Raw genomic sequence first — 12,234 nt, 5'->3', positions numbered from 1 at the left:
TGTAACGAATTATACAACGGATGCATCCACAAGTTTACACTTAATTCCTTGTGAAGTTTGTCTGTTGGCATTATACAACTTATATTTATATCCTATGATTTTTCTCAAAATGATCCTGGAACAGTAAAGAAACAAAATTAAATTAGTGTTCTGTCAAAATTACATTATGTAATAATGTATTACGATGTTAATAAGTTTGACAATTGAACTCCAATACATTTATATCTTATTTCCATTTGTCAATGGCCATTTCAGTGTTAAGGATTATTTCTGTTATGGTAGATTTACTTCCTATAATAAACAAATGTCTTCTCCTTCAATTGTTATAAGGCAGTGAAGAGGTTATGTAAACAAACTTAAAACGGATTTCTCCTCAACGCCCTTGCTTTTTGAAGGTTAACTACCAATTGAACTGCTTACCATAATAGCGTTGATCATGGTATTGGAAAAACCAATTTTCAAATCCCGTAAAAAATTGCTTTTTTGTTTCTTACCCCTTCAATTAAGAATAACGACCCAATTATCTTCACCAATGGACATGAGCTGAATTTGTTCCTCATTTCACTTGTTAGCTTAGTGCCTTATTTCATATTTGGGAGCCTAAGAAAAGAAAACCCCAAACCTGTTTACACTATCATAAAAACAAAACCAAGATTAAAAGGCAGTTCCCTCCTCAATACAAATGGGCTTAGTTGCCATTTTCATTTTGCAAAGCACTTTTACAAGTAATCCCCTGCTCTAACTCAGCCTATCAAGACTAGACCTTTCGTTAAAGTTTGTAACCTTTCTGTATTGTTATCAGGTAGGATCATATAGCACACTTAAACTGGGATGCAAACTATCTAGCTATCATCAATCATCATCAGTGTAATATTCCACCTGCTTTTCCCATTTTGAGTTCTTAAGAAGTGGAACAGCATCGTAGAAACCAATGTTCTTCTCTCCATTGGCAAGTGGATCACTGCAGCGGTGCAATACTTTCAGGACCTCCTTCATGGAAGGTCTACTAGCTGGCAGTGTTGAAGTGCACATGACTCCAAGTTTGAAGATGTTGCGCATTTCATCCGTGTAACAAGCTTCCTTAATTTCTTCATCCAGAATATCTTCTATATCGCTTCCTACCTGAATGTGGCGCCATGCCCATTCAGCAAGGGATGAATATTCATCTCCATGATTAGCTTCTTTTCCAGTTGTCAGTTCCAATAGAATAACTCCAAAGCTATAGACATCTATCTTCTCATTAACACGCGTTGTTTGAGCATATTCTGCAATTCATGTTTTGCATGAAATAAACATTTAGACTAAACTTGTGCCAAACAAAAAGGAAATAGAAATTTTTAATGAAGCAATTCTTTTGTTTCTTGTTTTCACCTGGAGCAATGTAGCCAAATGTACCAGCCACAGCTGACATGGTAGCAAGTTCTTCTGGCTTGATCAACATCTTGGCCAGACCAAAATCAGCAACTTTTGCATTGAATTGAGAATCCAACAGAATGTTACTTGTTTTCACATCTCGATGAACAACCGGCGGTAAGCAGTCATGATGCATGTAGCACAAACCTTGTGCAGCTCCAATAGCTATATGCAATCTCTTTGGCCAATCAAGCACTGAATTTGACATAGCTGATGCCTTACCTTTCTTGTGCAGCCACCTATCAAGGCTGTGGTTTTCCATATATTCATAGACAAGGAGCAAAGAATCCTCACGGGAGATACAACACAGCAACTTTACAATGTTAGTATGACGAATATTGCTCAGTATTTCAACTTCTGCTAGAAAAGAATTGACAAGATTCTGCTCTAACTTCCTGCTACTCCATATCTTTTTCACGGCAACATAGCCTAAACCATCAACAGCAACACGATATACTGCCCCATACCCACCACGGCCTATAATATTGTGTTCTGTCATTGATGACACAATGTTTGATTTTGTGAAACTCAGCCTCTGAAAGGAAGTCAGTTTCCATGACCTTTTCAAATCTTGCTTCCTTTTTCTGTAAACTCTAATCATCAAGAATGATGACAAGAAAGCCAGTAAGGAGGATACTACAACCAGGGTTGTGATCATAGCATGAGATGCAGATGAGCCGTTCCTTGCCCTTCGAGGCCTAGAATTGCACAAGGTAAGGTTTAGTGCCAGGGTATCAGCACAGAGATCAGAATTGTTCAAAAAGCTGTTGGCATACACGAGGTTTTCAAATTCAATAGGAATCCTTCCTGTCAAGTGATTAGAGGAAAGATTGATGTTCGTGAGTCCCTTCAGGGCCAGCTGAAGTGGAATTTGGCCAGAGATTTCATTTTCTGACAAATCCAATATGTTGAGAGCGTGTAACAGAGAAATTGCATCTGGGATTTCTCCAGAAAGTTGATTGTGGCTCAAATTTAGAGTTATTAAGGACTTCCATGATATTATATGTGATGGAAGTGGCCCTGTAAGCTGGTTATGATCAAGCAGAAGAGTTGTTAGCTGGGGAAGAGATGTTAGCTCTAGTGGAATACTTCCATTGAAGAGGTTGTTACTGGCATTGAACACCACAACATTCTTCCAAGAAGACACTCCACGAGGAATTCTACCAGAAAACTGATTGTAACTTATGGCCAGGACTGAAAGATTCAAGGACAATCTTTCAGGAAGCTCACCAGTGAACTTGTTATCATTTATCATAAATGTTGACAAATTCATAGATGTCCATAAACCACTAGGAATTTTGCCAGAAAGCTCATTGTTGTCAACTCTCAGATATTGCAAGCTATTGCAACTTCCTAGAGATTCTGGCAACTCTCCACTCAGGTAATTGTCATATGCAGTTAAACCAACTAACCTTCCATAATAGCACAAGTTCTGTGGAAGCCTTCCTGTGAAACTATTTGATGCAACTTGAAAGGTTTCAAGATTTGAGAACCTACCAAAGTCTTGAGGTAGAGTACCTGACAAATTGTTGAGAAAAACAACAAAATCAGTCAGAGCTGGCAACTGACCAATGCTTTTTGGTACCTTCCCAGATAACTGATTCATAGACAAACCGAAGTATGTCAACTTATTGAGCTTTCCCAAATCATCAGGTATTTTCCCACTAAGACTATTATGTGAAAGATCAAGCCTTGTTAAGTTGAATGCTTCAACCATTCCAGGTATCTCCCCAGAAAGGTTGTTATTGTAAAGATATAGTATGCTCAGATTTTTCAGCATGAACAAACCGTTGGGAATTTGTCCACTCAAGCCGTTTCCTGATAAATCCAACTGCTCCAATGCCACCATTTCTCCAATGGCTTCAGGGATTTCCCCTGCCAAGTTGGAGCCATACATATAAAAGACCTTCAATTTGTTCAATTGGGTCAAGCTTGATGGCAACTTTGTGGGAGGGAGCATGCTGTTTGAGAACATATACAAGGTTTCAAGGTTGGACAAATTGCCAATATCAGCAAGGAAGGTACCATTGAAAAGACACTGATGAAGTTGAAGACTTGTTAGTTCCTTCAACCTCCCAATATTGGCTGGAATATCACCAGAAAAGTTGTTGCCACCAAGGTTAAGAAAACTTAGCCTAGCCAAGCGGTCAATGTCATAAGGAATTTTACCAACAAAGTAGTTCTGTGAGAGGTCAAGGTACTCAAGCTTGGAGCAGTTGTAGAGAGATGTTGGGAACTCGCTAGGAATGCAATTCCATTGAAAATCAATGTGTATGAGGTTTTTGAGGTCACATAGGAAAGGTGGTAGTGTTTGAGTGATGTTGGTGTTGATCATAGCCAGTTTAGTGACAGAATCATTGGTGCATGAGATCTCTGGCCAAGAACAATGAGAAGAGTTTGATGGAATCCAATGATTGAGAAATGATGGGTTTTGCAGGTATTGCTTAATCTTCAATAGCACTGCATGTTCTTGATCATACAGAAGAGAGTGAGACTGTGAGTTTGCATAGGTGAGAAAGAGGAAGAGGGAGAAAAGAGAGAGAACTGGCATCTTAGCACATGATGTGATAATTTTTTTCATTTGGTTGTTTCTGGTTCACAGAGAGTATCATTCAATGATGAGTAAATAATGTATGAAAAAATCAACGACTTTTCCGATTGGCAGCCACTTTTTACTCACTGACTTAACATGACTTAGAACACGGATCAATGATTACTTCATGGCTTGTTTCAAACTTGGTATACCAATTTACCTTTCTGTATGATGCCAATTTTCGATGTGCCTAATACCCCATATTTGGTACTAGTTTTGTTAAGATACTGTAGAAAAAGAAAGTGCCAAATAAATTATTGAAGGTACCTTGATTATTAGAATTTTTTTAAGAGTAATGGTATAGTCCTAAATTATAATTAAAGGGCAACTAAAACATATTAAAGCTTTTTTTTATTTAACCAAAATTATATCTCTTAGCTTTCACGCTATGGTTTCCAACTTTGAGATACTTTCTTTACTCTGAAGTTGGAGTCGCTTGCTTCTTAGTTTTATTCTTAATTCTCCTTTTTTTAATTATTATTAGAAATGAACTTAGAGTAATCAAGTGGGAACCAATTCAATTATTTAGATTAGTTTGCATCCACCAGCACAAAACTTTGACCTCGATTCACGTGTGAATGCTGACCAAAAGAGACACCCTAAGTTTTGTGACCACATGCCCATGATGAATTGTCGTATTCTGTGATACTATGGAACCATATCACATCAAATTGCTGTTCTTTTTATTACCTTTTCATTAGCACTACAAATACTTTATACAGTCAATAATAAGGCTATAAGCCCACAGATAATGTGAACATCGCAGAACCTTCCAAGCATCCACTTTTGACCATTCACATGATGCTTTTGACTATTTGAATTCTAATTAGGATTGAAGTATTCTTTTTATATGTTCATTCTAAAAGATAATAAGCAAATCAAGAAATGTAAACTAATAGCAAATTTTCTATGCATTTCATGGATATTTCTAAATTTAAATAATTTTTATATAAAAATTTAAAATAATAAATAGTTTTATTATTAATAAGAAATATTCTACTTTATTAGATATGAAAAAATTTTAAAAATAAATTTAATTTATAATTTATTAAGATTACAATAATATTCCTTTAAGAGTGTAGAAGTAAAAAATGAAAAAAGGACTATGAACAAAACATCTGCAAGTTACTAAGTGCTTGAGAGATTCGGTAAAGATATATTTGAGAGTTTAGTGTTTTAGAGAAAAGAAAGAGAAAGTAAATTTTTTTGAATAAATATTCTTTAATTTTATAATTTTTAAAATAAAATCATAAGTTTACATATATTTAATAGCTCAATATTTTACATATTTTTATAAGTATTATATCTTTTGAATTAAAAATAAACAAATATGCTCATTTTTGTCACTCTCAAGCACACTCTTATCATTATCATCCATGGGGATTAATATCGATTACCAAAAAGAAGGACTTCTATTTTATGTTATTTTTAATGAGGTTCTATAGTACTATACAATACTCAATCTAAAATCCGGCGACTATGTTTCATTGAGTTAAATTCCAAAATTGGCAATAATCTTTACATGGTAGCCCATTTTGTTAGTCACTATTCAACAATATCCAACATCAACATTGAAAGGGAAACCTTGTACCTAGCTGTCATTATCAATATCCAACTTGTACTCTCTCTTTGAATTTCTAAGAAGTGGAACATCATCATTGTGGCCAACATTATTCCTCTCTCCATAAGACATAGATTCATCCAAAGAGAGCAATACTTGCAAAACCTCTTTCATAGAAGGTCTAGTAACAGCAAGTGTTGAAGTACACATGATCCCAAGTTGGAAAACCTTACACATACCATTCAAGTAACTGGATTCCTTTACATCAATGTCTAATAACTCTTCTATATTGCTTCCTAATTGGTGGTGGCGCCATGCCCATTCAGCAAGAGATGAGTGCTCATCACCATAATTAGCTTCTTTACCAGTTGTCAATTCCAATAGGATAACACCAAAGCTAAACACATCAAACTTTTCACTCACTCTAGTTGTTTGAACATATTCTGCAATTCAAGTATGCCAAAAATCATTTACATTAAACTCAAGCTATGCCAATGGAAAATTTGACAAAAATATTGTATCTAATAGCATGTTTGGTCTGGATTATTTATGTGAAAATAATCACATTTTTTTAAGATCTTTCTAGAAATGTGTAAAAATAAGATTATTTTTTAAAACAAAATTGAATCAAGCACACTATGTTTTAAAAACATATCTCTAAAAATAAATAAAAAACAAGTGATTATTTCTTCAAAATAAGTTGTCCCAGACACAGAAAACAATATATTTGTTTAGGAAAATTTCTTTACTCCTCTTAAAGTACATTCTCTTTTTATAGTCCACTTAGTTTTTTTATTTATTTATTAAAATTTTTAAAAATTAAAAATAAAGAGGAAGTTATCAAATAAATAAATGTAACTACAGGGAAATATGTCCTACAGAAGTACCCAAGATTAAGGAACAAAAGTTATGGCATGTCATTCACCTGGAGCCATATAGCCAAATGAGCCAATCACAGCTGACATGGTGGCCAGTTCCCCTGGCTTGATTAACATCCTAGCCAGACCAAAATCAGCAACTCTGGCATTGAATTGAGTGTCCAAAAGAATGTTGCTTGCTTTAACATCTCTATGAACAATAGGTGGTGAGCAATCATGATGCATGTAACTCAAACCTTGTGCAGCTCCAATGGCAATTTTCAATCTCTTTGGCCAATCAAGGGCAACATGAGAGACTGAACCTGACACAGTTGATGATTTGATCTTCTTGTGTAGCCACCTATCAAGGCTACGGTTTTCCACATACTCGTATACAAGGAGCATAGAATCCTCTTTAGAGATACAACACATTAACTTCACAATGTTTTTATGACGAATGTTGCTTAATATTTTAACTTCATTATGAAATGAGCTCTCAAGATTCTGATCTAACTTCTTGTTTTCCCAAATCTTCTTCACAGCAACATAGCCTAAGCCATCAACTTCAACGCGGTACACAGTGCCATATCCACCACTACCAATGATGTTATGTTCTGTCAATGATGACACTATGTTTGATTCAGTGAAACTCAGCCTTTGAAAAGAAATAAGCTTCCATGAATCATTCAATCCTTGCTTTCTTTTTCTATAAAATCTGATAATCAAGAGTGATGTCAACAAAGCCAATAAGCAAGCCACTACCACCAAGCTTATAATCAAAGCCAGAGACCAAGATGAGCCCTTGCTTGACCCTTGAGGGCTAGAATTGCACAACATAAGGTTCAGTGATGGAGTTTCAGAACAGAGACCAGAATTGTCCAAAAAGCTAGTGGAATACACAGAATTCTCAAATTCACTTGGAACCCTTCCAGTCAAATGATTGGAGGATAGATTGAGATTGGTGAGTCTAGGAAGTATTGAAGGAATTTGACCAGAGAATTGATTTTCTGACAAGTCAAGTTGGCTAAGGACAGGTAAAAGACCAAATGAATCTGGGATTTGTCCAGAGAGTTGGTTTTGGCTCAAATTTAGAGTTACTAAGGATTGCCATGATATTATATCTGATGGAAGTGGCCCTGTGAGTTGATTCTGATTAAGTAGCAAAGTTGTTAGCTTGGGAAGAGCTGTTAACTCTTTTGGAATACTTCCATTAAGGTTGTTGTGACTGGCATTAAACACTACCACATTAGTCCAAGAAGATACTCCACTTGGAATCCTACCAGAAAACTGATTGTAACTTATCTCAAAGCGTGAAATACTTGGGGACAATCTCTCAGGAAGCTCACCAGTAAACTTATTATTTCTTACCATGAAATTTGACAAATTGAAAGTCCAAAGACCACTAGGAATGTTACCAGAAAACTCGTTATTATAAATTTTCAAATCTATCAGGCTACTACAATTCCCGAGTGATTGTGGCAACTCTCCACTCAGGTTATTTTCATAGACTGATAAATTAAGCAAGTGACCATGATAGCATAAGTTTTCAGGTAAGTTTCCACTTAAACTATTAGTTGAAATCATAAAGGTCTCAAGCTTTTGCGAGTAGAGGCCAAAATCAGGAGGAATGGTACCTGATAAATTGTTGATAAAGACACGAAAATCTACCAGAGATGGAAGAAGGCCTATGCTTTGTGGTATTTCCCCTGAAAAGTTATTCATAGACAAAGCCAAACCTGTTAACTTTTGAAGCTTTCCAAAATCATCTGGTATTTTTCCTGAAAGATTGTTCCTTGAAAGATCAATGATGGTCAAATCCAATGCTTCAACAACACCAGGTAGCTCCCCAGAAAGCTTGTTTCTTGAAAGAAACATTGTGCTTAGATTCTTCAGCATGAACAAACTACTAGGAATTGGCCCAGTTAAATTATTTTGTGATATATCCAATTTTTCCAAAGCCACCATCTGTCCAATGCTTTCAGGTATCTCGCCAACCAAGTTTGAGTCATACATGTAAAAAACCTTCAATTTGGTCAACTGGGTCCAGTTAGTTGGCAACCTTGAAGGAGGGAACATATTGTTCGAGGACAAGTCCAAGGTTTCAAGATTGGACAAGTTGCCAATCTCACCAGGGAGAGTTCCATTAAATAGACAATATTGAAGTCCAAGATAAGTTAGTTCCTTTAGCCCTCCAATGCTGGTAGGGATGTCACCAGAGAAGTTGGTGTAACCAAGGCTAAGAAACTGCAAATTTGACAAGCGATCAATGTCATTAGGAATGTTACCAACAAAGTTGTTCATAGAGAGATCAAGGTACTCCAACTTGGAACAGTTGTAGAGATATGTTGGGAACTCTCCAGGAATTAAATTGCCAGTGAAATCAACATGAGTGAGATTTTTAAGGTCACATATGAAAGGTGGTATGGTTTGAGGGATGCTAACGTTGGCCAAAATGAGTCCAGTGATTGAGCCATCATTGGTGCAAGTGATCTCTGGCCAAGAACAATAGGAGGTGTTTGATGGTGTCCAGTGACTAAGAAATGAAGGGTTTTCAAGGTATTGCTTTATCTTCAATAGCACTGCATGTTCTTGATCATGCAACTGAGACTGAGATTTTGCATGTGGAAAGGTAAGAAATAATAACACAAGAGAGTAAAATATCAAATTAAGACATGATATTTTCATCTTGGTTTGTGTAGTGTGTGAATATTGAAATGAAAAGAAGCTAATATGCAAGAGAAGAAGATGATGATGATTTCATCATATGTTGTCTGGAATTTTGCAATGTGTTGGTTGGTTTGACAAGCAGAAAAGTTTAGAACTGTTAGCTTCCTTACAATTACAAACTTTTTCCTATTCAATTTTGGTGGGTCAGAAAGTCAACGCCAATACGTTGGTGGAAATGGAAAAAGTATAAATAAATTCAATCTTCTAGTCCGTCTAATTTTTTTATATAAAAAATATAATTAATACATTAGATTAATAAAAATTAAGTAATTATATATCATAAATTCATGTTATATAGTATACAAATATATTCATTATATAAATAATAGATGATTATTTTATAAATATAAAATTTATAATAAATAAAAATATTCAAAATTGATAAATAATACATTACAAGTCATCTTTATTTTGTATAATTAAAACAAAAAATTATTCCTCATTAAAAAAATGGGAATGAATAGTTTGAAAAGTCTGGTCAACGGACGTAACGATTGTATAGAATGATGTAATTTGAAAGTCTTCTATTTCTCGTTCGAGAAAACATTGCAAGATTAGGATCGTTCTTTCCTCGATCCTCCATCGTCATTTTCATTGCTATTAATCTCTCATTATTTATTTCGAAATTTTGAAAAAGATCAAATAAAAAGTTTGCATAAAATCTTGCAGCTTATGATGATGTTTAAATTCACTATACTAAAATAAATTAAAATATCATATTTTTAGTTTTTGAATTGAGAAAATTACATTTTTTAAAATAAAAATAACAGCATATTTTCACCACGAATACGTTATCCATAGATTCACGTATTAACTAAATTTTATTCAAGAAAAGATTGGTCAAATTTTGCAATTCTAGTTTAAAAAATTTGACTAAAGCTTTTGACTTTTCAACCTATTTCTATTAAAATAAATAGTATAATGGATAGAAAATAGGTTGGCTTAAATTAAACTGATAACTTGCTGTGACAAAGAAAAGTCACCCGTATATTCTCCAACATATTTTTATTATTAGTTAAAATTTATTAAAAAATATAAAAATTATATATATACTTTTTACTTAATTTAATGAATTTTAATTAATAATTAGCGGTATATAAAATAATTAAATCAACAATAATTTGGATCTATAATTTTCTCTTATTCATGATTAAGGGAAATTGAAGAGTTGATGAATATGGAAAATCAAAATAACGATTCATCACGAGGGACCACTGCGTTGATTTTTTATTTTTTTTTCTACTTTGTATACTTTTCAATTTTTGCAGAAACTCAATTCTATGAATGAAGAGAAACAAGAGAAGGAAGAAAAATAATTCCACTAGGTTATTAGATAATAATTAAAAATTAATCATCACATAAATATCATTTAAGTTATCTCAACAAAATTGTAGACTAATTTAAAATTGTTTGGTATTTCATTCACGTATATTAAAATTAAATAATATATTTATAAAAGATATAAAAATAATATTTTTTATTTTAGAAATATAAATAATCAAAATAATATTATAATTTTATTACCGTAGATCAACTTGCATAAGTTATTCTATATAATTTTTAACAAAAAAAATACTTGTAATCTAAAAACATATATTATAATTTTAATTCAATGATTGAATCAATAAAAAATACACTATATAACATTATTAATAACATATGAATTTGTATAACTTATGTAAATTAATTTTTTTCATTTTTAAGCATATAGAAATCAGTAATGTGTTATTTCAGCTTAATTTATGGTATAACTTTATTACTCATAATAATTTTATTTAACTCAAATAAGATTATTATAATGAAAGAATTAATCTTTTCTCACATGTATATATAACAATTTAACTATTTTAGGAACTAATCTAATTTCCTTAATATCTTATCATTTATTTTTTAGATTTAAAAATAAATGATGAAGAGTAATTTCATTTCGACCTGAAATTGTTTTTTATCGACCATACTCTGAAGGAAGAGCCCAAAGAGCACAGGCCCAAAACATTTACACGTTGTGCTCTAACACATGTAGGATTGCTTGCCATGTGAAGCACATGGACCCAATCAAGTATCAAAAGAAATTAAAAATAAAAAATCAAAGCAATTAGACTTTTATTTAAAAATCTCATATTTTGATTATTATTATTATTATTATTATTATTTGAGCATATATGATTTACACGTATCTTTCAAAAATAAATAAATTATCATTTTATCAATTATCTATGAGATTGTAGCATTTATTTTTTATGAGAATTATTATTTTACCTTTAAATTGGTTAAATTTTTCCTAATTTTATAGTTGGAAGTAAAACTATACAATTTTATTAGAAAAAGGTCAAATCATAAAATTTTTTATAAAAATAAATAAAAATTAAGTTAATTCTGAATCCAAATTTAAATTTTAAATTTAAATTTGATAACATAAAATCATTATTTTTATAAAATTATATGCATTTAAAAAATAATTGTTAGATACTCATGAACTTAAAAGATATTTTATATTTTTTCTAATTAATAATTATAATTTTTTAATATTTTAAAAATTTAAAAACATTTATATTTAAAAAAAAATCATTGACTTCTATTATTTATTATATATATTTAATATAATAGTTCTTGAATCCCTTTTTATATTAATAAGCACTTGCCTAACCTTCACGTCTCTCTCCACGTAAAAGGTGCCTTCCTTGGCTAATTGGAGTTACTGATCCTGCAATTTCAATCATCTAACATTTCATGTTCATATGTTTATATGTTTATGTTTGCTTTTTGATGCTGCGATTGCCTATTGTTTTTTACGATGTTAGTACTCACCGTCGTTGTTGTGCAATCACTGCTGCTCAGCAGAGGCTCAATGCTTCATAAATTTAGTGTTGATCTCCCTAAGAAACACGGGGAGGAGGGCAATCAGCACATGTTTGATCCTCAGCTTCAGCCTAAATTATTAATGTTGTTGATGTTTCCTATGGAGGAGAGGATGGGTTTAACCAGGCTATCAAACTATGTGCTGAAATTCTGTCCAATGTGAAGCTTATCCAAGAGCAACAATTGATTGGAAAATACTTTGAGGAGATCAGAGAGGATACTGG

At 32.8% G+C, this 12,234-nt stretch overlaps 2 protein-coding genes across 2 annotated transcripts; both read right to left on the bottom strand.

Annotated features, from left to right (window-relative positions):
* Positions 1–542: 542 nt before the first annotated feature.
* Positions 543–4,056, bottom strand: LOC113867692 (receptor-like protein kinase 5). Its single transcript, XM_027503121.1, has 2 exons — positions 1,372–4,056; positions 543–1,265 (listed from the first exon to the last, which is right to left on the bottom strand). The coding sequence occupies exons 1-2, from the start codon at positions 3,992–3,994 to the stop codon at positions 853–855; spliced, it is 3,036 nt and encodes a 1,011-aa protein (XP_027358922.1). The 5' UTR covers positions 3,995–4,056; the 3' UTR covers positions 543–852.
* A 1,541-nt stretch (positions 4,057–5,597) lies between these two features.
* Positions 5,598–9,734, bottom strand: LOC113866807 (receptor-like protein kinase HSL1). The gene is made up of 3 exons (XM_027501607.1): positions 9,639–9,734; positions 6,493–9,031; positions 5,598–6,010 (listed from the first exon to the last, which is right to left on the bottom strand). Exons 1-3 carry the CDS (start codon positions 9,732–9,734, stop codon positions 5,598–5,600), a joined length of 3,048 nt encoding a protein of 1,015 aa, XP_027357408.1.
* Between the last annotated feature and the right edge of the window lie 2,500 nt (positions 9,735–12,234).

Source organism: Abrus precatorius, unplaced genomic scaffold, assembly GCF_003935025.1.
Source record: "Abrus precatorius isolate BTA unplaced genomic scaffold, Abrus_2018 Scaffold5, whole genome shotgun sequence".
Lineage (NCBI taxonomy): Eukaryota > Viridiplantae > Streptophyta > Magnoliopsida > Fabales > Fabaceae > Abrus > Abrus precatorius.
Note: the sequence above shows the minus strand (reverse complement) of the source record. Positions and strands in the feature narration are given on the sequence as shown.

Bases quoted from the DNA above. Each gene is read 5' to 3' on its own strand.
- LOC113866807 (XM_027501607.1), bottom strand. From the start codon at position 9,734: ATGGAGGATCGAGGAAAGAACGATCCTAATCTTGCAATGTTTTCTCGA. The intron at 9,032-9,638 runs GTCCGTTGACCA...GCAAAATCTCAG, and splicing joins TCATTCTATACAATCGTTAC to TCTCAGTTGCATGATCAAGA. The intron at 6,011-6,492 runs GTGAATGACATG...CTTGAATTGCAG, and splicing joins ATTTGGCTATATGGCTCCAG to AATATGTTCAAACAACTAGA.
- LOC113867692 (XM_027503121.1), bottom strand. From the start codon at position 3,994: ATGAAAAAAATTATCACATCATGTGCTAAGATGCCAGTTCTCTCTCTT. The intron at 1,266-1,371 runs GTGAAAACAAGA...CATGAATTGCAG, and splicing joins ATTTGGCTACATTGCTCCAG to AATATGCTCAAACAACGCGT.